We start from the raw sequence: 27,026 nt of genomic DNA, 5'->3' as shown, positions 1-27,026 counted from the left end.
CCTAGTGGTTAATTAGGGGTTATTAAAACTAAACAGCAAAGAAAGCACTGGAGAATTACTAAATCAGAGCTAAAATGTGGCCTAGAGATAACAGAAGCCCACAGGAAAAAAAACCAAAGGAGATGAAAGAAAAGTAATGAGTCAGATAAGGGCGTATGCTGCAACTTTACTAGGACTGCATCCAGAAGTTAATGAGAACAAGTAAAGGTAGAAATGAAATTGTGACAGCATCCAGTAACAGAGTATGTTCTTTTCCAAAGAATTTTATATACCTCCTTAAAAGCTTAGAAAGTTTTGTTTCTACATGTTTTGCTGAGTATTTTATGATTTCCTTTAGCTAAATGTAACAATTTACAAAACCATAGACTATGACAGAAGTCCTTTAAACCTATACACACATGGAAAACATTACACCTTTCCTAACATCTCCAAAATGGCTTACTTGAAATTCCAGAAGAGCAAGTAAAGCAGATTCAAATGTTGTGTCTCCTCTAACAAAGAGGAAAAGTATCCAAAAGTTAAGATTCAAATCAATTCAGAAATAACTGACAAAAACAGGAATTTGAAAACAAGGTCAAAAAATGTCCAGAAGGAATGGATTCAGGACAGAATCCTGAACAACACTGCTCTGTAAAGAAAACAGAAAATGTTACAAGGAAATCTGAGTAAATAGCTAAAATACCCCTAATCTCACATAAAACCATTTTTTTCTCCAAAGAGGTAAATAACCATTTTAACAAGTGCCAGGGGACTGATGGAAAGGTCCTGGTGGCATCACAGGGCATGCACACTAAAACACAGGACTTGTTTTTTTTTCTGTGGCTCTGAATAAAAAGGAATGCCATAAGATGGACTCATTGAAGGGAATTTGTCAGCCAAGTACTACTGACACACAGAAAGTTAAACATGGAGGATGTCCGTGACTAGAATCAGTAAATGTTGCCAGAGCCAGACTTTCCACTGTGCTTTTGTGATGACAGATGAGCACATCTTGGAAGCTGGCTGAATAAACGGCATGCAGGCATCACTCATCTACAATGTGCACAGAAGTCTCTCAGAATGCAATGTTAATTCCTAAACAGGAAATTGGGTGAAACAGCTAAATCTTTCAATTGCACAGGGTCTTTCACATAAAATAAGTAAAATCAGCAAAGGGATTTACTAGGAATTATTGTTTCAACAACATGAAAGATTGAAGGGGTTTTTTTCCTCCCATATCTAGCTAATATTATCCAAAGTAAGGCTATGAAAAGCAGGAATTTCACTGAAGGTAATGACTGTATAGGAAGCAGAAATAAAGCAACCACATTAGACCGTCCAAAAGCACAGAGTACAAGACATACTCAAAAAGTAATGAGCCAGTGCATAGAAATGCTGAACTTCCAAGTACAAGTATGTCCTTTGAAATTCTTAGTATGCTATTCAATTTTACTCTGAGTAAGAAGTGGTTACTAAACAACACACTGTCTCTGCTAGCAATAAACAAACTGGAATCTTAAATGAGAACCAGTCATGGTGAACTAGAAGTACCAATCACTTTTGTTAATAGGTGACCACCTACCACAAAAAACATCCACTTGGAAAAGTGTGTCACGTTGTAGCAAAGGACAATACAAACATACTGTTCTCTAAAGCAAAACCTCCACTCAGTCAAACAAAAAAGAACATATTACAGGCCAGCAGAAACCTTCTCAGTGATATACTTAAAAAAAAAAATTAATTTCTTTTCCTCAAAACATTTCATAGCTATAACTTGGAAGAACCTCGAGATCTCCTGTTCAAACACAAACACAAATGTTCACTTTCATATAAAGTAATTATTAGTTTACAGCTGAAAAAAATAGTTTTATAATGAGCCACACAGTCTCAGTTGGTAGTTATAGACTTCATTTACCTTAAAGAAACAGCACTCAAACTTTAAGTTAACTGACTGAATTTCAGCAGACACACACACAACAGTGAAATTCTAATTATCAAATCTTTTATTTATTCAAAAAAATCATTAGGCAAGTAGCTATGATTGATTTTATCTTTTTTTAATGCAGGTGTACTGATGCCAGAATTCCAGAGAAACTTTAATGGGGAGGAGACAGGGCAAGTCATCTTGTGCAGAACAAGTTCCCCAGAAATGTACCCTTCTGTATCACAGTCTACTGCTTTACAAGACATCAGCTATAAGATGTAAAAGTTTGCTTGCAAAAGCCTTAGAAGAAGGATAAAGGTCTATTCATATCTGACCACCTTTGAAACATCTCAACAATCCAATCGTTAAAACTAATATATTACACACTGTCATTTTAATCCTACTTGAACTGACTAGAGTTACCACTAAAATTAGTAAGCATTTGAACACTTAACATAAAAAATACTGGTATTTTATGTTCTGCTATAATCCATTTTGATAAATTCATCTTGTATTTTTTACATCAGCTTCTTGTAACAGTCTTCTTAAAGATTTCTTAAGAACCACTAAGCAAAGAAGATGAATGCTTCTTAGACTTTTTTCAAAGGGAAAAAAGGCCAAAAATTAATTCAACCAACCTTCTAAACACCAAGACTTGAGTCACACCACTCCACACTGCCCTGTGACCTACTCACAGCTGAAAAATTAATGGAAAAAGTAAACCATCAATTACTCATAATTAAAGGAAAAAAACCCCTTTTTTCAGCATGAAATACATTTAATGTATTTTCAAGTAAGATTGTTTACATGGAATGAATTTTACACTATACACGTTTTTTGATGTTGAAGCATATACACACACTGCCACAACCAACAGACTTAAATACCTGTACATTATTTACATTTTAAAATATTTTACACAGCTCCAAACCATCGGCATCATTTAGCTATATACATTTTAAAGTGGAGTGCAAAATGCTTATGGTTCTTTAACACAGAAATTTCAACATAAATCCTCCTATCAGTTCTTCATTAATTCATTGGATGTAGGTGTTAACTTTGTTCCATGCCAGCCATCAGTGACAAAGCTAAAGATTCCACTGTGAAACAAACCATAAAAACGTAGTTAATATTTACATTTGCAGCAGTCTGCAAACATTTATTGCAATATTCAAGTCTGTCCTTTAAAAGGAAGATACCATTTTATTTTTTAAATTGTAATACTTTGGGACTTCAGACAGTAAGACATTTTTTAAGTCTCTGACAGCTTAGATAATATTTCACCATATTCATAATCAGCTACCCATTAATTATTTCATGTCGTAAGAACTGGTAAGAAATTAGCTCCTTTGTTTGAAATACTGTTGTACACAAAAGAAAAGGTTGTGGAGGTTTATATACAGCAAGCCATTCTCATGGATGGTTCTGCAGATAAGCTCTTGTAGATGTGAGCAGCCGTGGTGTCAGATATTGCCTATTTTTTAGGCACAGACTCATTTAGGTTGGAAAAGCCCTTTAAAATAATCAAGTCCAACCATTAACCTAAGACTACCAAGTCCACCACTAAGTCATGTTCCCTAGGCACATCTACAGATGGTGTAGAAACCTGTAAGAACACATATCTGCATCCCAACTAACCTTGATGCCCCACAACCTCACTGAGGAGTTGCCCCCCTAACTCAAAGTGGCACTGATTAACAATTTAAGCTCATACAGGTTGTAAGGAGAAGCATAGACACGTCATCCTCTGCAGTTTCTACTACCACGGAAGTAACTGCCAAGAGATGGGCAGAGCTAAGAGCTCAGTGCAGTTGCAGCTGCAGCACCATAATATTAACATCTTATCTGCTCAAGATGTATCACAGCTGTCATTCCCAATACCAACAAAAAGAATGCTCTTCTATGCCCCCAGAACTCAGTTTCATTAGTTTAGAAAACTGCTTGTCACTTGCTTGGCTACACAGCTTCCCCTCATCAAGTAAACAGATAAACTGAAGACAGCTGTCATGGAAAAGCTTGGCACAAATACTCTAAAAAAAATAATGACTTTAACTTACTAAGAAGTAAGTCTTCATATCCCTCTGTGAACAACTCACAAAATGAGATTATTTGAAATATGCCAACAAACATTAGAACAGATTAAAACATAAACACATTCCTAGCAAATTTTTCTAAGTGCAGGTATGTGAAAAGCCTCATGTACTTACAATGGGGAAAAGAACCTCGACAGACAGCTTTGTTGAGAACAGTTACAAGAAACATGTGACAGTTTTTAAAATCAGATTCCATCTTCTCTATGGATTCCATCCTACAAAACAGTTTAACAGAGGAATGCTTAACAGACCAGCCCCTATGTTATCTTCAAAATATGACAGAAATTTCACAGTAAATGACAAAAGTACTCTTTACTTAGAATTCTGTCTTGAACTTACAATAGTTCAGTTATGCCTGCATACGCTACTTCTAAAAAACAAAGGCAATTTTGACAGGAGCATCTGAGCATCAAAGGGGCATTAATAACTTCCTCATCATTTTAGAAATCTCTGCAGTCACTTGGAGGAGCTGCGTGGTTCCAACTGACACCTATCATTCCTACATATGTTTTTTGCAAGAGAGCCTTTCCTGGTCCTTACTGCTTTAGAGGTCCTTGGGGACCTACACTGCCAGTAAAACAGAGACACCCATACTGCTTTACGTCTTTCACATTTTTTGCATCTCTTGAATTCCACTTTGGACTCTGTCAGCTAGCACTCACCAGTCAAGGGAGAAGACATAGTTCACAACAGTGACTCCTTTCCTTTTTTCCCCTCTCCCAAGAAGATACAGCTGACACCAGCTATGACTTTTTCCTGACACATGCAAGAGCATGCAACCACATGCAATGAGTTTCAGTCTTTATCGACAGCATTCACAAATTATTTCTGACACTCAGAATGAGAAAAACACTCCAAAAATATCAACTTCCTAATGTCACAGGAGAGTGGGATCCAAGTTTTAGGTAGCATCTGGGCCAAAGAAAATTAGTCCTGAAAAATATGAAGTAAGCCAGTCCACACCAGCTGGCTTCAGGACCATACATCAACTTCTGAGTGTTTGACAAAGCCTTGGAGACTTGCCCACTATCATTCATCCTTCAAGCTGCAGGTTGCACAAACAAAAGTATAAATGGGGAAAGGAATGGCTGCAAAAAGAGATCTGGGCATGCTGGTCAAGAGGAACTCAACAGGAGTGAGCAGCGAGCAAACCCCATCCTGGCGTGCATCAGAGCACAGCCAGATGGACGAAGGAGGTGACTGTCCCACTGTATTCAGCATTGGTGCAGCCTCACCTGGAGTGTTCTGTGCAGTTCTGGGCACAAAGTCACACTCAGAGCTGCAAAATTATAACCATGTAGAATTTTAGGTATGTGTACTTACTTCCAAGCCCCCAAACCAGCTTGCCAACGGTCTGCAAACATCAGTACTAAATTTAACACTTTCATTATAGCTTCCTTCACAAAGCTCACCTAAAATAATTAAAACACAAGGAGTAAGTCAGAAATTCATTGTTTTTACAGGTCAGATTAAATTGCATGTGAGACCTTTGTACTGCAGTGTAATAATGGGAATTATTATGCTTAACAATCTCCTAAGCACAATGTGATCCTTCCAAACTGAAGATGTTTGTATTTGTTCTCCAGTTCATTTCCCAGCTGACTACTTGAATGCAGACTTTGCACAGACAGTATGTGGGATAAAAGGTTAGAAAGGTATCCATGTACCTCCATTTCCTGCCATACCACTGTGTATAATCTTCCTTACATTAACAAGCCTCAGTTTGTTCAAAACCTCCCATCTTTTAGAAACAAATGAGTCATGTAATACCTGACATAAAGAATTTAATTTTATCCTCTCTCCTTGACAGAACTGAGCTGAGAACAGCAAGGGAAACTGGATCTCAGTGTGAAAAGCTACCACTTCCTCAAGACTACCTATATATTGCCTAGTATGTATGCTGCAAAACAGCATAATTAGTACAAAACTACTTTCTTGTCCTAATAACTCAAAATATCAAATATACTAATTTTTTACTCACCTTTTCTCTCAGTAAGCAGCGATCATGAATTGTAGATAGATATCTGTAATGAATCTTTATCAATTGATCTAAATCTTTGGCTTCCTCTACCTGATGCTGAAACTCCAAGCCTGTACTGTGAAGAATCTTAAAAAGAAGACCAAAGTTATTAAATTAAATGCCGCACACAAGTGATTATGACCCTCTCCCAATATATATTTTTAAGAGCCTGAAATTATATGATTCATTCACTCTTCCCTCTCAAATTTAAGGACTAGCCTCCAAATTACCATCAATAGCAAAAATTTCAAGCTCTTCTTATAACTACACAGGAACATTCCTCACATAAACAGATACACTGCCACTACACAAGAGCACAGAGACTATGCCCAGAGAGGCTGAACTGGAGCATATACTAATTTTATTAAAAGCAAAAAAAGGCTATAATAGAGCAGATATGTACCTACAGGCATTGCCTTTGTATTTGAGAAGTCATGTATACACTGTGTACTAGAGATTTTTGAGCAGAACCATTGAAGTATCTGTTGTAATACTTTTAAAAGCATAATAAGTAACAGTTTACAAAAACCTCTTTTTACATCACTGTGCTTAAGTCATCTAGCACTGGGAGAAACAAAAGGCAAAAGAATCAGTGTTATCCAAAGATCAATCACATGCATGTAGAACTTCTAAAGCATTTTTGGAATTACTGATTTAAAACAGCCAAGTTGAAACTGAAACACGTGCAGAAAAGACATTATATTTACATTTTGCTTGTTTTGGGGCTTTTTTTAGGTTTTAAAGGAAAATTAATACTGCATCTCCAGTTACAAGCTCCTAATATAAATGAAATTGTGAAATAAGACAAACCCTAGTCATGATGTAGTTGTGCAGGCTGTTGACAAAATGCATAAGTTTCACTCTTAAGAGGAACATGCGATGTATTTGTTGTTTTATACTTTCTTTCTGTGGTCCAAATACAGGAAGTATTCCTTGTTCTAATGAAGTTCCTTCCTTAACTTGTGAGTTTTCTGCAGCAGAGACTAGTTCTTAAAAAAAAAAAAAAAAAAAAAAAAAAAAAGCAAGACTGTTGCTCTTTTTGGGAAAAGGCTTAAGCAAAAAGACATACCCATAAAGTTTAAACAGTAAAAAACCACATACTTTTAGAAAGATAATGACTTAGCTGATATTCAAAACACAGATGAACCCACCAACTTTCTAACTTATTTTTCTAAGACATGAAGTCTATATCCACTTTATGTGGCACGTGAACATTAACTTGGTGAAGGAAATACTAAAAAAATCTCTTTCTATAATCCCCCAATAGTTTACTGTTTCAGTCTCATATAGTGTTTTTTTCATCTTGTTTTCTTAGCTTGTCTGCAAGGTATTACTCATAAAAAGACTATACATAAACCTTAGGGTGTGGTAGACAGACTTTCTTTCAATAGCAAAGTCTGTAGAATAAACAAGTTTCCAATATAACTAACTAGACTTGAATCAGAGACACAAAAGGAATGGATGAACGGAGATATCCTGAGGCTGAAAAGAAGTGAAAAACATGCCCAGCTTAATACATGTAAATTGACACTAACAGAGATTATTATTTTATAGAATGAATCAAAATTCTAACTAGTTTATATTACTTACTGCAGAAAGCAGAAGACTATTTATATTCTTAGACCACAAAATGAGTTTACAGAGTATCTTTCATTGAAGAGGTATCTTACCATCAAATCGTAGAACATCTAGACTATACTTGGCCCACTTTATTTGCAGTAAGAGCAGAAAAACTTGATTGTAAATTTTTTGGCATTCTAAGCTTATAACTATATCCACAGGCCAAGGAACCTAAGAGGAGGAGAGGATAATCAAGATAGAAAATATAAGTCACTTTAATACAACATTTCAAATCTGTTCTAGAATAAGAACTGCAGCCATATTAACTCACTACCTTGTAGCTCAATGTCAAACCATCTAAGGTGTGGACAGGGAGTTTCTTCTTTGCTGTATCAACACTTTCAAACAATATTGACAACCTATGTAAGGAAACAAGTGATATAATTGGTGAGAATCTGTATTAAATGAGTAGTTAGTTTCACAAATTTCTATTTCTCACTGCTAACTACTAACTGTCTGATTTAATCTGGAGGACTTCAGTAGAAAAGATGGTAACAGCTCAAAACTTCATTAAAACACATTATTTTAATTAGTACACAATAATTAGTATTGTGCTACGCAAGTTAAGTACATAAATACAGCTAAGTGTGAAAGAAACATAACTAAAGCATTGTACCTTGCACTGTCCTCTGGATAGCGTTGTCCAACTGCTTCTTGTAGGTGAACATTTAAGAAAGCAACATTCTGCCAAGCTTCCTTTTCTCTAATTTTGTCAAAAATAGATGTATAGAAGTCATACATGGTATCTCCAGCTTCAAGTAAGAAAAAATTTCTCATTGCCTGCAAATATTCTACAAGCCTGAACAGGAGAAACATACAACATTTCCTCAGTCTCATCATACAAGTGAACAAACTGTTTACATCACACAAGCAAAACACAACTGTTACAGAAACAAAAATCTTAAAAACTCTTCACAACAGAAGCTCAGTACTGGATACAAACATAACAAAGTCTACTGTGAATCCTTTGTTTAACCAAGGCATTTTTCCCTGTAAGCTTTAACAGCCCACTAACTTCACTGGAAGTGCTCTTAGTATTCAGCTATTCTACAGGCTAGGTAATTCTCAGAAACAGCATAGTTCAGAAATCCTGTCCCTCTCCCTAAAATGAATTTAAAATTACAACACTATTAAGAAACACTGTTTGAAATAATTTCCCCACCAAACATCCACTGATGACAAATGGCAGCTTAGCTGTTTTAAGCTAGACTATCATTTTAGAGCACCCTTTTCTCCTTAATGACTTTACTGCTGGTTACCAAACTGGACCAGAAACAAAATAAAATTGCTTCTTTAATGATGACATGATGACATACCACTGGTAATAAAAAAACAAAGTTAAGGAAAAAGAAATCTACTTTCTTACCTATAATCCTTCTTTAAAGTTTGCATCAGATTACCACAGCATTCCAAGTATTGCTTGTCTATGTGAGGATAAAGACAAGACCTCAGTGTCAGTTCGAAAGTCTGGCAGGTCACAGATTCTGAGGATCTATCCACACAGACATCCCCACCAGTAAACTTCTCATGAAAGTCACTCTGTTCCAAATACAATCTTCAAAATAAAACAAGATACTTAGGGAAGAAGGCTCATTATTCATATAATGTATAAAACAATGTCATACTTTCAAAGATTTTAATCAAATTTGGGTCCTCTGCTCTGAAATATATGGTGCAGGGATAACAAAAGCTGATTCATAAGTAGAGCACTTATCTAGCCTATACAGTGATCCATCATTCTGTTTGTGTATCACCAGATACAAGAGTATCACAAAGGACAGCATTCTATAATCACATAACTGCTTAAGGCATACTTCTGAAAAACATCAAGTTCAAATATTATACAGCTTACTAAACAAACACACTTTGATAGGAACTTCTGGAACTATATTGTGCACATACAGCACTCAGATGAGCTTCCCATGAAGGAAGCATAAAATCAAAGACACAAAGTAAAAATTCAACCAAAAACCACAAAATAGCAAACAACAAAAATCCCAAAACCACCCCCCACATGGAGAACTGGTTTGAGGCATCTTAATTATGGGGTCTCTACATATTATCTATAATATTATATGATGAGAAGAGAATATCTGTGGTCTACATTTGCAAAGTTTATTGGTTTTTACACAGAAAGCATCAAATTATTGTAATATTTTGTAAAAAGCTAGTTGCCAGTTGAAACCACTCTAAGAAGAAGTCCAGCTCATAGCAACTATTGCCTGGACAGACTGAATGAGCCAGATATTGAATTAATGTAGCAATTTTGAAAAATAGAATAGTCCCAATGAACAAGGGAAACAATAAAGTCCTATCTATGATTTCTTTAAAACAAGCTCCTCCTAGGATTGGCATTAAAATATTTAAATACACAATTAGTATTTAGTAAAAACGTAAATAGCTATTTTCTTATTTGTAATCACATAATAAGATTTTCAGAGTTTGTCTTTCCTGCTGATTTCCAAAACATTTATACACTCTACAGGATTCCCCTCACTACGAAGAATGAAGGATTTTTGTGCAATTAACATGAATTTTGGAAGACTTTTACAGTTAAATGATGTAAGCACAGCAAGACTGAGGCTGCATTCTTCTAGAATATACTTGGTGCAAATCAAGGACTTTGTGCACAAAAACCAAGCAAACTCATTTAGAAGTTCAAATTTTCCAATGGCATTCACTATTAAACCACTTACTTGCTAAAAGCCTGTTATGATAAAGACTACTCCAGTTCTCTATGCTACCAATTGCAATAGCACATTCTTCACTGATTTTAATTGTTTTTCTTTAACCATGCACAAGGGGAGTGTCCGTTTAGCTTCTGTCACTGATTGTTGGTGCTCCTCTTTATTCCAAACTTGCTGGTTTTCAGTAGCAGCAGCAGCAATGAAAATGTGATCTACCAAATGTCACCAGGCAGAGCATTGCTCTCAACAACACTGCAGGAAGATCATTCATTTACCTGGCAAAATTAATAGCCAGCAGTGGGTCATGGACATCATCCAGTTCCAAGTGTCTTTCTGCTATAGACTGCATCTTTATCAGGCTCTGCTTTGTGGCCTGCTGTTCTGTAATCATGTCTGGAACAGACTCTTCCCCGTGCCGCAGGCGAGACTGCACTGATTCCAAGAACAGTGTATATAAACTCTTCCGTTCAGCATCTGAATTGGGCAACACATTGGAGGAAACATGGTCTGAACTAAAAGAACTCCACAGTCCAACATTCACTAGCTAACTTTTAAAATGCATTTCAACCACTATTCAGAAAACCAAATACGCTCAAATACATATTTAAAATGATAGGACTAGCCCAATGCCTAAGGTCAGGCATACGTTCAAACGCATTGCAGAATGGGTGTCTGGAATATGAAATATTTCTGAGATTGTTAAAGAAATTCCTACTTCAGGTGCAAAGGCAGTTAATTTTTAGCACCTGACAATCCTTCAGTATTTACTGAAGTGAACCTCCATAATAATTTAACTATCTCTACTTTAAACATGAAGCAGCAGCAAAATGAAAAAATTTATTTTGTTTCCTTCAAAAAAAGAAACAAACAAAAAAACCCCCCAAACCAAAACAGAACGAACCAACCAAACCAAACATCAGTTACAATGTTGTATCATGTTTTACAATCACTCAAGATGAATATCCTAGATATCCAAACATCTTTCATCTACTTAAGAGTAAGCTTTAAAAAAAAAAATTCCGCAGGCTATCTTAGATTACTCAACCACTGAGTAATGGAAAACAATTACTTATAAAAAACCACCAGTTTTACTATTAGAACATACATGCTGGTTTTGTCTCGTAACAAAAAAAATGGCTTTGTAAGCACATAAAAAGAAGTTTAAGAAAAATTTAAAGCAATAAAAAGAACATGGAACACTCAACATTATTCACTTCCCTCTTTTCACTTGTTTGCATTGGAAGAGTGTTTTCCATCAGACCTGGAGTTACCAACCATGATACTGGTATTCAACAGTGTTATATTATTCTAAAGCCAGGGGAAGCCCATTACCAGAAATACACCCATACTGTTAGATAGCCTAAGGCATGATGGTGTACAAACTGACATCTCACCTCTTGACGCAGCCTGCTGTGGAGAACCATCTTTGCACTGAAGATTCTTCAACAGCTGCATGGATTTTCCAGCCATGATAATTTGCTTTAGCACAGGTTTCAGAAAAGAAACCATTGTGTGCTGTCTGCTTGAAGGGGCCTGATCACTGCCAGAACTGGCACTGGCATTATCACTCATCTTCTCTTCATTCTCTGTTTTTTCTGACACACTATATAACGTGTAGGTAGCATACCAAAAATCTCTGTGATTAACGGGAACGTTTTTGTTTCTGTGAAGAAATAAAAAGCTGTTGAGTATTTTCCTTTTCAAAAGGAAACTTCATTACTAGAGGATACATATCATATCCTCTTTGTTCTATGCTTTGCCTTTCTCTTAGAACAGTCATGAAGCACTTTCAAAACTGTATAAAATTAGCTCATCCGTATTTGCAAACTATCTAGACACTCTGAAAAGGATAAACAATCAGCTCACAGGAGATAAAACAATTGTACAACCAAATAAACCCCAACAGCAAATCAAATACAGAAATTATAATTAAATTTGTCCAGGACGTTAACTATTCACTGTGGCATGCATCCTTAGTGTCAAAATGATGAGTGACTGACTTGCAGAGTTATTTAAAACCCCAAACTGAAGTAACTACTACTAGGAAAGCTGAAAAATTCTAGAGTAGGTAAAACTCAATTTGTAGTTCACTTTGGATTTTTTTGTTGTTTATATCAGATACACAGTTTGGTCTTTGAAGTCAGATGGAAAAATCTAAATTAGATAATTAAAATTAGGTAATTAAAATGAAGCGTAACTATAAATAAAAGTTGAGATCAGCCCTGTTGGTAGCACTGAAAATGCAACTATAGAACCACAAAAAGACGACATAATAAGGATGCTAAGGATCTCTGCTACTAAAGATTTATTACAATAGTACTACTAGGGCTGCTGTCTTACTTCATGCTCACCTCGACAGGTGTTAACAGACAGAGGTTCAAGTAAGTTTGGCAGATAGGGGAAAATGGATTTGTAATTACAAGCCCCAACTTTAATTTCTATATTCACTTTCCTCTCCAAGCTGTCAAAAAAAGGGACCAACAAAATGTAGCATAGCAACAGAACAAAACTTAACAGCTCAAATAATGTTTAGGGTATACGCATATAATTCAAGACAACATATTAACTTTACTACAAGTCAGAAGCAATGAGTATTTTAATTCTAAATAGCATTTGAGTCATAACAACTAGAGATTAGTAGAAGAATTTAAAAGTAAATTTTGTAATTTTTGCAAATGTCTTGGGTTTGAAAAATGGTTAATTCTTTTTAAAAAAGTCAGTACACTCAGAGTCAGTCTGCTCATTATTTACTATAGATGGAAAAAAACCAAAATAAGTGATTTCTACTCTAGAACAATGTGGTAGAGATCCATATCTATGTAATTTCCCTAATGGGAAGTTTTAGACAAGTTAGGGAAGTATGATTAAGAAATCCCTTCTTAAGCAAAATAACAAATGTGAAAACCTACTTTTACTATTGCCCTTTACCCTAGATTCTACAACAGGTTTACTTGCACAGCATTAGGTGGGTCTAGTACGAAGCATCCCTACCTCTGAATAATAAACTCCTTTGCAGGATCAAACAAATTACCATGGACTATCCACTCATCCACTGTCTGTAAGTATGGCCTCACAGTTTCAACCCAGAGGGAGAACAAAAGGGATACCTGAATTTAAGGGAAAAAAGAAAAAAAACTGGCTGAATGTTTTTATACCAAGCATTGAAAGCAAAAGGTAAAGTCTAATCTCTTAATTGTGCAACCACAGTTTGTAACACATAGATAACTACACTGAAAGATTTTAAAGATAAAATGTTAATTTAAAAATTACAGCTTTTTTTTTTTTAAATGGAAGCCTGTATTGTTCATGCTTCTCCTTGTTACTCTTGTCATCACAGATCCAAACAGCATTTTTTCACTCTAACATCTCTGAAACAGTAAGGGATAGTAATAAAACGCTCTGTGGTTTCGTAACATAGAAATCAGGAAAACAAAAGAACACAAAGACATCAACTATATTTTCAATAATATAATCAAGTTACTGTAAAAATCCAAACCCTCACATTTCAGCATTAACTGAATTATTCAGTCATAGAAATAGGAGGGAAAGCTATTCCAAAATTCCCTCTTTCAAAACAGCTTTCTGGCCTCTGATTTTCCACAGCCCTTTCCCTTGGTCCTCAATAAACACTGCTCCTGACCCTCTTATAAACCTTTTTTGTCCAGGTTAAGTGAATTCATGTTGAAAAACAGTAATCCATTAGTTACTAAATCTTCTAGTGTGCTGTTCTGTTAAGGAAGGGCATTATTTTCCCTACCGTTTGCTCAGATGCCTCTCCAACACTGTCATATTCAAGAATAGCTTTGTAGAGGGTATTAAGCAGATGAGATGCTCGTACAACATTTCTAGTGTCAGGTGGCACTTCCGCTACTCCTGTGCTGAAAACCTTGTGAAGTACCTTCAGCTGTGCCAGTCGGGGAGACAACTTATCTATTACTATCGAAAGTGTGACTGTTTTATCTGGAAATTAAAAAAAAAACCCAAGATGCATAAAATAACATCCAATGGAAGAGCAAATTTTGTCAGTGTTAATTACTTGTGTGTCCCCCTCTTGCAGAACTTCCCTTGCACTGTACCTTTGTTGATGATGCATTTTTCAATTTCAGTAAGTTCTTCTTTAAAGCTAATGAAATATTTATACAAAGCCCACATAAAAGCTTGGTAGGTTCTGAACGGAGCTTCAGTAGTCTTCTTCGGAGTGGAAACTGTTCCATGCATTATGCTTTCTGGACTGTGTCCCATCACTTCATCAATAAACTTCTGGAGTCTAAATACAACTTGACCATATGCTGCTATCTGCTCCAATACAGATCTCAGGCAATTCTGAAAAAAAAACAAAACAAAACCACCAAACTTTTAAAACCATATAATAAAAATAGTATTTCATAATGCCTACAAATTTAATTACAATATTATTTTCATGAATTAAAATATTATAAAGTTCTGCAATTGCTATTGCTTCATCACATTCTCAGATACAGCAACAACCCATTCAGTTTTATTAAGCCAGATGCTCTTATTTAGACAAAGCACAATTGTAGAAATATGATTTTTCCACAAGCAGTTTAATTCCCTATTCCCACAAATTACATCTTTCTAATGAGATACATTCATCTGAGATGCAGAAACAACTTACATGGGTTAAATGAGTTACAATAATATCATTCCGCACAGTCACTTTTCCATCATTCAGCTGAAATATAAAAAGCTTTTTCACTCCTGAAAGTAGCCTTGAAAAGAAACAAAAAGAGTAATTTTCCCCCTTAATGGACTTATAATTATATATAATTAATAAAAGAACTAGGTCTCCCTTGCCTAAAAGTTTATTTTCTTTGAGTAACAGGAGACCACAGATCAAGTACGATGCTATTGGTACTGTAAGTTGTTGCTAGAACAGGAACAATTGAATATCAGCATGAAGTAAATATTTCCTAAAGTTTCTTTCCACTTGAGGTAATTCCAGCTATAGGATGACTCAGCCTATTTTCTAAAACTGGACACTGTTTTAAAAATCTATAGGGACAAGATAAGAACAAAATGGTTCCTTTTTAACAATTAGACTTAAATAATCAATGCAAAAAAGAGTAGTAAGCTACTTTCTTCTTCACAAGTCACAGAATGGAAGGGACCTTAAAGATCATCTAGTTCCAACCTTCGGGCTATGAAGTGACCCCCCTCTCACCAGAGCAGGTTGCTCAGAGCTCCATCCAGCCTAGCATTGAACACTGCCAGGGATGGGGCATCCATAACTTCTCTGGGCAACCTGTTCCAGTGCCTCAAATGCGAATGTTTAACAAAGAAATGCAGCATCTTTATTGTCAGAAACAGTGTAAATTAAAAGCTCAGTAATAATTCCTTCTTCAGACATCTTCAAAGATAGATCTCTCATTTCCTTGAGAGAAATACTAAAAGTTAAAATGCAAGCTTTGTGATGCTGCTCTTACCAAAGTGTTTCCCGTATAACCTGATTTTCTGTGACCAGTGTTCTCTCCTCTGGCACGTACAAAGGATCACTGGTGTACAAATGGTGGTCCCTTAGAAAGAAAGGAAAAGAAAACAATTTAATGGCTGAAATAACAGCTAAATCACCTGAAAGTAAGAATGAAGCAATAATCTTTAGGTTCAGTTTTGTTCTGCTCATATCTGAGTAGATTTAATGCTCATGGGGACATTTTAAGTATATAAACAAAAGCACAGTTTGTTTTCATATTGTTAAGCAAGATCCTGTAGAAAACATTCAAATATCATCTAGTCTCACACAGCAAGACAAGAAATTAAGTAGCAAATTCATGAAGTCCTGAATTTCTACTATTTTGGGGGGGGGGGGGGGGGGGGGGGGGGGGGGGGCTGGGGGGGTGTTAATTTTTCAGTTATTTTTCATTTAGTGCTGTGAAAACTTATCATGACTTTCTGGGAAAAATACTAAGCTAAAACATAAAATATCAATTTCTCTAACCCATGTAAAAAAATTCACTCTTTAGCTCAGAAGTTTGCTTAAGAAGTGGAAACTGTCATAGCCACCTAAGAAGTTTCTCTCATGCTACTGTCCTATGCAATTCTTTGTAAACCTTCCTCAGTATCTTTTCATATTTTAGCAAAGTATAGAATGATTATTTACATTTTTAGTATTTTTACGCGTTAATATCATCAGTGGCAAAAGTTAAGCAATCACACTCAAAATCAAAAAGTCCAAATTAAGTAATAGTTATATATCATACATATATATAAAACATACATCTCCTAACAACACTGCAGCAGAAGCAGCATTGCTCTATTCATGTTACCCATTTTCTAATATTCATTGCAAATTGTGTCATAACTGGCCAGACAACCACCTTATACTAAAATAACTCCATGATTAAGAAATTCATTAAATTAAGAAAACCAAGGGCAAATCTAATGAACTTCATTACTGATACATCAAAATTTGGGACAGGAAAAAATTACTTCTTTTTATTTTTAATTCTCATTTTCTTTCCAAGGCCATGGCAGATCATGGCAATATACTGTTTTATGTTCCTTCCCCACACAAAATCTATGTTTAAGACTAACTTTGTAAAGGAGGCACCAAAAACATTTTAAAAAGTTAAACATTAGGGGACTCCTCACTTCCAGGACCACTTACAACCGACCTATACTAGGTCCTCAAGAGACCTTCATAAGGGTGAAGCCACACAAAATTTAACAGTAAGATTTGCTTCTTTGAAAAACGAAACCTCTCGGACATGAGAAATTTAATAAAAATTAAAAGGATAAGAATCTACTAATAGAAGAAGCAGCTCATTCATTTATCTTATTAACTTGTAGCCCTTTAATTCTGTTTTTAAGTGAATTGTAATAATTATACTATCTTTATGCTTCCAACAGTAAAGACGCTTAAAAAAGTCAATATTTAGCATTGTATGCCAGGAAGGAATATGTAAGTGATATTGTTTTCTTACCAGACTGCAGCCAGGTTGGAATGCAAGTGCAAACTATGTGAAAAGCGAGGAGCTCTTCCTGTCCAGTACTGAGGAACTACGTGCTGCTCCAGCCAGCTGCGGGCATCAGGCTCACCGACTGTGAAAACATGTGACAGTTAGCAAGGTGTTTTAATTTTTGCAGGAAATGTTTATAAAACACAGGAAGAAGTTATTATGAGTCTGTTCACTCAGCTGCAAAATCACAGATCTTTTCAAATGAATTACCCTTTACAACCATTTACACTTTACTGCACTGGGAATTTGATACCACTGTGCACAAATTAATTTACACAAAAACACCGCATTTCCCAAATGTTGCAAAAGTCCTAAAAAATAAGCTCTGCTCACCACTGGTGAGGCCTCAACCTGGGTACTGTGAGCAGTTCTGGATGCCACAATGTAAGAAAGTTATAAAGCTATTAGAGAGCATCCAAAGGAGGGCTACAAAGACGGTGGTGGCCCTAGAGGGGAAGCTGTACAAGGAAGAGCTGTGGTCACTTGGTCTGTTCAGCCTGGAGGAGAAAACACTGAGGGGAGACCTCACCACAGTCCACAGCTTCCTCACTAAGGGGAAGCACAGGAGCAGGCACTGATCTCTTCTCTCTGGTGAACAGTGACAGGGCCCAATGAATGGCCTGAAACTGTGTCCGAGAAGGTTTAGCTTGGATATTAGGAAAAGGTTCTTCACCCAGAGGATGGTTGTGCACGGACGGGAACAGGCTCCCCAGAGAAGTGGTCACAGCACCAGCCTGACAGAGTTCAAGGAACATTTGCACAACACACTCAGGCACATGGTGTGACTCTTGGGGATGGTGCTGTGAAGGACCAGGAGATGGACTTTGATAATCCTTGTTGGTCTCTTCCAGCTCAGGATATACTATGATTCTGTAAGCTTGGAGATTTACATGGTTTCCAATTTTTTCTCAAAAAATGTGCTTCTGTTTCAGGCAATTCTCAAATACTATACACAAAAACAAGCTGACTTAAAAAATAAACTGCCAAATGCCATCAACTTTATCACTACATTCCTTTTTACTAGACATTTAGTAAATTACCTACAATGTTTTTTTCTTAAATGGGATTGTCAAGAGAACTTTACCTAATCCCAGTTAGATAGCTACTACTCATATAATATATACTATGCATTTTTCATGTACCAGGTAAACTGTACCCTACAGTATTTTATGAAAAAGAATACAGCTACATTAATACTCCCTGAATCTATTCAAGAGAAAGCCACTAATGTTTTCACTACATAAACCTATTTTTTTCAGAAACATTTCATACCCAGAACTGCGCCAACTATTTCTGTTGGAAACTAAGTCTTGTTTCAGCATTCTCATACTTAATAAAAATTTACATTATATCCATACAACTACATGCTGCATTTACTGTGTAAGTTTTCATTTCTATATTGGAATATCCATGTAAATTTCCACAGGAATGAACAGAATTCTTCTCCATTAGCAGTAACAGAAATCAGATCAAACTTTCCATATTATTTCTTTACTGTTAAAAAAAAAAAAACCCACCCCATCAGTAACGAACAGTAATGTGCATCTGATACTACAATTACAGATCTGTAAAACAAAACCTCACCAAAGAATAATTTAAAAAGCTGCATTACCTTGCTAAATTTTAGTACGTATAGCAGAAGAAATACAGCTCATTCTAACCTTTCCAGGAAGCATTAGGTACTATCTTCTTATTTGGATCTTGGTCTTCTAAAGGTGTCCTGTCTACTTGAATACCCGAGTCCTCCCTGCTCAAGGGCTGAGTGTCCTCTTCCTCTTCACTTTCTCCAGACCAATCCTATGAAGGGCAACAAACCCCAGGACATTTCAGAACAACATAGCAGACAGATCTATATTCAGCTCCTATTCAAGCCAAACATTAACTATTCACTTCTTTCTAACATTATTAAGTAAATCCAGGACACTAGGACTAACATCACTGTCTAACAGAGAATGATTTAAGTTATACACAACATTAATAACCAGGCAAATAAGAGATCTGGAAAAGATCACAGAACGGCGGCAAGTTCTGATTAGGTGGAAGCAGGGGTCAGCAGAAGCAGACAGTTTAATTGCAAGACTAAGTCAAAACATTGTGAAAAACAAAAGTATTACTATTACTGTTATTCTGCTTGAGGCTGTGTGTTATTTCACCGTATTCAGCAGAGCATTGGAGAATCCTGCAAGAATCAACATGCAGAGCATACAAACTATGAAAACTCAATCAGGTCTCTAGCACACTTCAAAACAGTTTATACAGTTGGGGTTTTTACCTTAAAAAAATCACTTACTGGTGTATCTACGCCTGGGCCAAAGAAAATTTCCTCTCCTTCCATCAAATACTTTCCCCAATCAAATTCTTCTTCCTTTTCTAAGGGAAGTGTAAATATACAAATATTAAGTATCACATAACTCTGACTTTCTTTTCCTCTAAAAACACTTAAAAAGTTAAAATTATCTTGATACTCTATAGCTAAAACAAAAGACATTCCCTTCTACTTAAGGTTACACCACTGTTCAGTTAGCAAGGTTATGCACTTTCAACATGACGTACATTGTGACGTATCAACCATGTATATCCCTTATTAATTCCCAACTTTCTTGTTTATACACTCAAAATATGCAACACAGTGTGCCATCAGCACATTTGTCCATATTATGTTACAGTACCCTACACTTTAATCCTGGAAAAACATGCAAGAATGAGACACACTACTTATTGTGACTCTGAAGTCCCATTTAGCTCAATGGAAACATTCTAAATGTATCGTTTATGTATGCACAAGGATCCCAGAGTGTAAACAACATAAACCAAGAACTGTCTTACTCTCCAAAAAAGACACCACACATCATGATGTGATGTGCCATACTTTTAAAGTAACAATCACACTTACAACATATGATATCTTAAACGTGAAGCTTACTCAACTGTAATTAGTGTTGTTTGAGATAACCTCTTCATATTCACATTCCTGGAATGGGCTGAAAGTGCATTCAAAACACCGCCGAGGGAATGTGCAGAGATCATTCAAAAAGGAATCTTAAGATGCAAGATTTTCTTTAGGTTAGTCTGAAATATTCTTCTTTCAGTCTATGATACAACACTGTAAACAAATGGGGGATGGTATCCACTCAAACTTAAGCACAAGCCTCATTTTCAGGCACTGAGTGAAAAAGTCCTACTTTAGAAAGCAGGCAGCTGGGATCTCCCTCTGGAAACCTTCCAATATATCTCCCTTTCCTTGATTATGTAGGAAACATAGGAATTTACATCACCAAAACTGTTTCAAGAGATCTAATATTGAGGTGCAAGACAGAGACTCAGGACAGAAATCCACTGTCTGTCTTTGAGCATGTAAGCACTGCTGAACAGGTAGAGAACATTCATTTGTGATAGCGGTACAAGTCAAAGAGAGTTCCCAAGGTTGGCTGGAAAACTTAATTAGGTGATGCAACATAAACGGGGGTAGGAAAGACTTGCAAGCTATTTTAAATGTATAAATTATAAAAAGAACCAAGAAAGCAATGTGAAAGAGATAACAAAATGAAGAGGAAAAATGTCCTTCTTATCAGATTGCACTGCGGATTATATCTTTCATGAGCCATACAAAAATCTTGGAAACTTACCCACTTCTTTGACTCTTGGTTTTTCCACATAGGTGGTGTTGGATGGAGAATCAGACAAACACAACAGAAGAGACAGTATGGAATAGTGTGTATCCGTCTTTAAAACACATTAGAAAAAAAGCAAGTCTGTAAGTGGTCTAGAAGATTTTGCTTAGTAACAAAGTCAACCGATTATCTGCAGGAATACTCCCCATTAGTTCCCATTCCCCAGCCCTGAATTACAAAAATAACATCTGCAACATGATATTGAATGCTATCCATTTTCTTCTGCCTATTAATTAGCCAATCAATATACAAATCCTTCAAAAGCAGCCACAGCATATGCTGTCTCTTACTGAGCTGATAATCAGAGAACATGGAAAAGATCCAAGCACTGTGAAAGTAAGAAGTCACCTCAGGACAAGAGATAATGGACAGCCACATAAATGTGGACCAACTAGAAGGACACAGGTAGTGGGCCTGCAGGAAACCAAGTCTTGGGTTCCCTTTTCACATGGCCAGTTATTTCAAACAGAGGCTAAAATAGTTAGCTAAAATCACTACATTTTAATATCATGTTCACATTATCTTCTCACATCTGAAAATCTACAAAAATAGTTAATGATGAATCTTTAACTCCAATATTGCAGTCATGAAACAGAGGCCTTCAATCAGGTAAGAATACTGTGCCAGCACTGGTATGGTCCAGAGATTTGTATTATTGTCTATTCCCGAAAATCTGTTTACCAATGTACAGCCATTTCTTACTATAAAAAGATTTTTCTTTGGCCTCATTGTAACTTTACAAAGATCTTCAGCCAACCATTTCACATCTAGACTCATGGAGATTCTGCTATCTAAATCCTTATACACTTTCATACATTCATAAACATACTTACATAGCTGTTTCGGAATTAGTTCCTCTTGCATTTTAGAAAAAAATAACTCAAATTTCTGATAAAGCAGCATGATACTCACCAGCTATACAAGGATTATAACATGTTCCTACTGAACATTACTGATTTTACCAGAGTTTGTCAAAGAAAACCAGTAAGTCATTGACAGAATCACATGTGTGAGCTGGTGTTTCAATTACCAGTCATAGAAACTGATAAATATTTAATCTTCCCAGTTATGTGTCACTGCTAAGAACTAAATGCCATTTAACTTCCCAAATATGAGATTAATCTACTTCCAGCCACACCCCAGTTGCATTTTTAAAAAGAAAAGGAAATTAAAATCTTAGGACACTTGCAACATTCAAGTATTAAGCGCTTGCTTGGGTGTTTGTTTTGGTTGGTTTTAGTATCATTCGAGTCTCAAAACAAGTGCTACTAAAGGTACATTTTCAAAAAACTAAGAGACTACAGTATAGTAACTGAAGATATTTGTAAACTATTAAGGGCTCCTGGGTTTTCCCCACAGATTAAAAGGAACCTAGAATATGTAAAGAAAGGCAAATGTCAGTTCAACGAGACGTGAAGTCAGACTGCAACTCAGAACATGCAGCTCTATTAAAGAACACCATTATATGGAGCACCATCTCTTAAAACACAAGCTTAAATCTCCCAACAGCAGGAACTTTTGAAGATCCAATTCATTATTACATTGCCACACTGGAAAAAACCTAAGTGAGACAACTGTTGCCATATTCATCCATTCCGTATCCTAAACTGATTTGATACAAAATGTATCAATGGTGAAACACACCCATAGTCTCAATAAGGAAGCTACAGAACAGGAGCATTACAGCTGGAAACCCTAAAACCAAACCATCCAGATAGATTACTTAAGGTAAAAAAAAATATGCAAAGAATAAGAAATGCTCAGTTCATTGTTGTTTTAGAACAGACAGGAATCTAGATTCACCTAGACTCTAGCTACAACATTTGTACAATGCTGACCCTACAACACGCGTTCTGCACTGAGATCGTGTACTTTAAGTCATGAAACTCCATGTGCTGAAACCCTGAGAAGACAATAAATGCATTTTCATTTCTGGAAACACATGACCTGAACAGCAATTCCAAAGCTTACTACTAAGTCACCTGAAATTTCCAACACAACATTACAATTGAAGCCCCCACTGTCAGTGTAAATGCAAAAGGGATGGAAAAAACATACATACCTTTGTTTCTTCAGTACTTGGGAGTGGCAAGTTCAGAAATTTTTCTGTTAGTCTTTTCCAGCTTGCAGCTTTTCCAAGGTCAGAATGAATTACCAATTTTTCATGTATTCTAATAACATAAATAGTATCAAGAATGCTTTTTAAAAATATATATCTATAACCAATGCATTATTAATATCTAGACATAAAACTTACCCTTCTATTGTTCTCTCTACTTTATGGCTGTTCACATCAAGAAAGCGGTGAAATCTGCATAAGAAATCTGCATTAGAATATGTTTAAAAGGAACCTTAACTAAGGAAGAAAATAAAGCTGATTTACATATATGAGGACAACATTACTAGTTTAATAATGCACATTTAATTCAGCAACAGCATTAAGCATCAACAAAATTCAATTTGTCTCTTAGGTCAAGAAGGATTAAATATAATTGGCCTGAAAGACAGAAAAATTGAATGCAGGTTACATCTAACCAGCACTCTAAGCTGAATGGAAAATTACTACTGAACCAGCAAACTAAGCAATTAAAGTATGCTGTCTGCTAAGTCAGCTAGAGCAAGGAGATCAAGAACTGTGCTGTCAAAGGCACTGGTGTCAAATGCACAAAATTATCCGGGACCTGCTTCACAGGCACAGGCAAAACAAACACCCACATGGGAAGGCCTCTAAACCCAAAAGAAGCTCCTTTTTATATAGGATAGGGGAGAGTGTCTAAGAGAAAAGAGAGCTTAATCAAAAATAAAGACAGATATACCAACAAAGGTCTATCTATATGTATAGGGACAAAACAAGAACTCGTGAAAGGTAAGATGGACTTTGGAGACTAAATTAGGCTATGAATAGGTTCTTCAGATACAGAGATTAGAAAACAGGAAATAAGATGTAACAACACTGAGCACAAGGTCAATACACTCTATAAGCAGGTCCTCAAAACCAAATTAATGTTTTCAGCAACAGGTGACAGAAAGTGGTAAAATTTTCATGACCACAGACAGAAATGAAAACTGCTGAGTCTGAATCAGGAGCAACAGTTAAGCTTAATAGACTGAAATTCAAAAGACAGTATGAAATCACCTCAGTGCCAAAGTAATGAACTATAAAGTGAAACTGTAAGGCAGGTAGCAAGGATTTTTAGTAAGTAGCACCAGAGAATGAAGACAGGCCGATATTAAAGAAAAGAAAAAAAAAAACCAACTTTGCTAACTACAGACACATTGGTCTGACTTCAGCTGTGTATAAGGATTAGGAATAAGAGCACGATCAAATATAGCACTGACTGCATAGGTCTATGTCTAAATAGGCATTTCGGTTTAAGAAAATACAACTTATCTAATTTATTATAGCCCATTAGCTTACATAGGAAATAATTTATTCAAAATAGTGGTAAGTACAAGAACTGGAAGATTTAGATCACACTGAAAAGACAATAAAAAATCAATCCAAGAATCTGTACTGAAAAGAAAAATTAAGCTGCAGGGAAGTTATTAGTGAAAATTCTTTAGTCTATTACTTAAAGCTTTAATTAATGACTAACACAAATTCAAAAAAAAAATCAATTTTTTTAGGCAAGTTGGGAACATCATGAATAGAAGAGGACTACAGTGCTGCATGAAAATAAATAGATGGATCCAACAACTACAGCACAGAAATATCATCAAATCTAACAATACAAATCACAAGTTCCACAAACTTGAAACTAAAGAGTTTCTGCTACAACATAAGGTTTCACTGTTTGCAAATTTAATACTAGATAGTCTCGGGCTGATGTTCCATGCACATTCCTTGGGCAACAATCCTGGTATGAAAACACCCTTCCTCTTTCCCAAACCTCCCCGCCAAAAGTTTCTTGTTTACTCTGCATCATCTCCTCTGTTTTCCTGACATGTAAAAAAAACCAAACAAAATCCCAACAATTCCGCGATCCAAAAGAGCACACAGCTACACAAGCAATGGGTGACCAAAACTGAGGTTGAGATTTGCATATTAAAATAATTTTATTTGAGTCTTTATTTGAGTAGTTAGGATTCACACAGATGCAATGCAGTTATGCTACTGCTCCCCCAAAAATGTATTTAATCAGCATGAAAATGTAAAGCAGCATTGATTTTTTTTTTTTTTTTAATATGGATTAGGCACTAGCTCTATCAACTTCTGCAGAAGATTTCAGAGGCAGCAGTTAGTGACAGTACGGGTAATTGGAAATACCTCACCTAAGAGTTTCACAGCTTTCACAGAATATCCTGAGTTGGAAAGGACCCACAAGGATCATCGAGTCCAACTCAAGCAGGCAGAATACACTGGAACAATAACTGTGATAACTGAAAAATGCGTGTAAAACTTGAGTAAGGGCATTTTAGGTGGCAGTATAATAGAATTAAAGGCCTACAGATACGATATATTACAAATTAATAAAGACCATGTTTCTGACAAGCCCAAATGACACCAAACACGTTCTCATCCTGCAGACTGATAACCTTTCACACAAGCAGCACAGCATTCTTGGCCAGAAGGTTTATCTCAATTTGGCAGAGTCCTTCTCACTTGCTCTTTACACACGACCATAATGTATCTCCCTCCAACAAAGTTTCGGGCGGCTAAATGAACACGCTGAAAAGCACCTTTTTACTGAGCAGGAGAAAACCCCAAAAGCACCAAGATTCAAACGTGACGGAGTAGCAGTCACTGACCCTGTGGCACAGACTCGTACACGGCCCCCGGCGCTTCCCCGGACACGGCGCACGGAGGGCGCGGCGGGACGCGGCCCCGTCCCACACCCCCGCGGCAGGCACCGGGACCCTCCATGCTCCCGCTGACCTGAAGTTGGACCAGGCAAAATTGAGCGCCGCCTGGAAGCGCTCTCCGCCCAGCTCCTCCTCGGGCACGCCGGTCACGGAGCGCACCAGGGCGCGGACGGCGCGGTCCTGCTCCTGCTCAAAGCGGCCGCGGGGGCCGGGCGAGGCCGGCGGCGCCGCCATGGCCCGGCAGTGGGGCGGGCGGGCGGACACAGGGGCGGCGCCGCCGCCGCCGCACGCAGCCACCGCCGCCTCCCGCCCCCTCCTCTCGCGAGGCTTCCCCGCGCGGCGCATGCGCGTGGCGGCCACGCTGAGAGCGGCGGAGGGGCGGGCGCTCGGCGCCTCCTGGCGCGGGGGCGGTCAGGGGCGTGAGGGAGCCGGCGGGAAGGGGAGGGGCCCTCCCTCGCCTGGAGCGGCGCCGCCGATCCAGATCCACTGCTTCGGCATCCGCTTGCCGCAGGAATTACACTTGTCTTCCGAAATATGCCCATAATCACCCGGGATCAGTAACTGGCAGTTAGTGATTGATTACAGAATGACTTAGGTTGGAAGAAGCTTGCGAGATCAGCGAGTCCAAGCTATGACCCAACACTACCATGTCCATAGCCCATGGCGCTATATGCCACGTCCAGCGTTTCCTCAAATGCCTCCAGGACGGTGACTCCGCCGCCTCCCTGAGCTGCCCATTTCAATATCTAATCACCCTTTCTTGTGAAAAAATTCTTCTTCAGGTCCAACATAAACTTCCCCTGGTGCAGATTAAGGCTATACTGTTTATAGGATGATTACTCACTCAAATAAGAGCCCGTGTGATCCTCCCTGACTGAATCCCTGCTTTTGCGCAGCTGGAGAAACCACTATTGATGGATATTCTGTACACACATCCTGAGCAGGCACATCGGAGTGCAGTGGGAAACCAGTTTGTCCCAGTTCCATGTCAAACCTTCGCTGAGCAGCTTAAAATGCTTTTGTCTGTTCATGTGGTTTCATAGGACTGCAAGGACAACAGCCTGGCTGTGAGATTCCTTCCGGAAAGAAACTAGCCAAATCAGTGGGAAATGGTATTATTGGCCAATTCCTGTAGCAATCCCTGCGTTGCTGCAGTTGTTCTATCCTTCACTGTTGGGCTTTGTCCTGCTTGATCTAATCAATAATTATTGGGTTGTAATCCACCTCGCCAAAATTTTTTATTCCTCTTCTC

The 27,026-nt window shown here is 37.2% G+C and overlaps 1 protein-coding gene across 3 annotated transcripts; it reads right to left on the bottom strand.

The window, feature by feature from the left end:
- Window positions 1–141: 141 nt before the first annotated feature.
- TUBGCP5 (tubulin gamma complex associated protein 5) lies at window positions 142–26,017 on the bottom strand. 3 transcript variants are annotated; one of them, XM_032100258.1, is made up of 24 exons: window positions 25,848–26,017; window positions 23,229–23,282; window positions 23,034–23,142; window positions 20,927–21,023; window positions 20,229–20,339; window positions 19,591–19,670; window positions 18,962–19,097; window positions 17,265–17,382; window positions 15,768–15,857; window positions 14,960–15,053; window positions 14,400–14,646; window positions 14,081–14,283; window positions 13,315–13,430; window positions 11,718–11,986; window positions 10,599–10,797; window positions 9,003–9,191; window positions 8,253–8,435; window positions 7,911–7,995; window positions 7,687–7,807; window positions 6,827–7,005; window positions 5,978–6,103; window positions 5,320–5,408; window positions 4,111–4,211; window positions 142–3,003 (listed from the first exon to the last, which is right to left on the bottom strand). In XM_032100258.1, exons 1-24 carry the CDS (start codon window positions 26,006–26,008, stop codon window positions 2,957–2,959), a joined length of 3,204 nt encoding a protein of 1,067 aa, XP_031956149.1. In that variant the 5' UTR covers window positions 26,009–26,017; the 3' UTR covers window positions 142–2,956. The 3 variants fall into 3 exon arrangements, with proteins under 3 accessions (XP_031956149.1, XP_031956150.1, XP_031956151.1); XM_032100259.1 differs by lacking the exon at window positions 25,848–26,017 and adding an exon at window positions 25,244–25,702; XM_032100260.1 differs by lacking the exon at window positions 20,229–20,339 and having other exon boundaries at window positions 25,848–26,008.
- Window positions 26,018–27,026: the final 1,009 nt, after the last annotated feature.

This window comes from Corvus moneduloides, chromosome 2 (assembly GCF_009650955.1).
Source record: "Corvus moneduloides isolate bCorMon1 chromosome 2, bCorMon1.pri, whole genome shotgun sequence".
In the NCBI taxonomy this organism is placed as follows: Eukaryota; Metazoa; Chordata; class Aves; order Passeriformes; family Corvidae; genus Corvus; species Corvus moneduloides.
The sequence above is the reverse complement of the archived record's forward strand: the minus strand, read 5'-3'. Positions and strand labels throughout refer to the sequence as shown.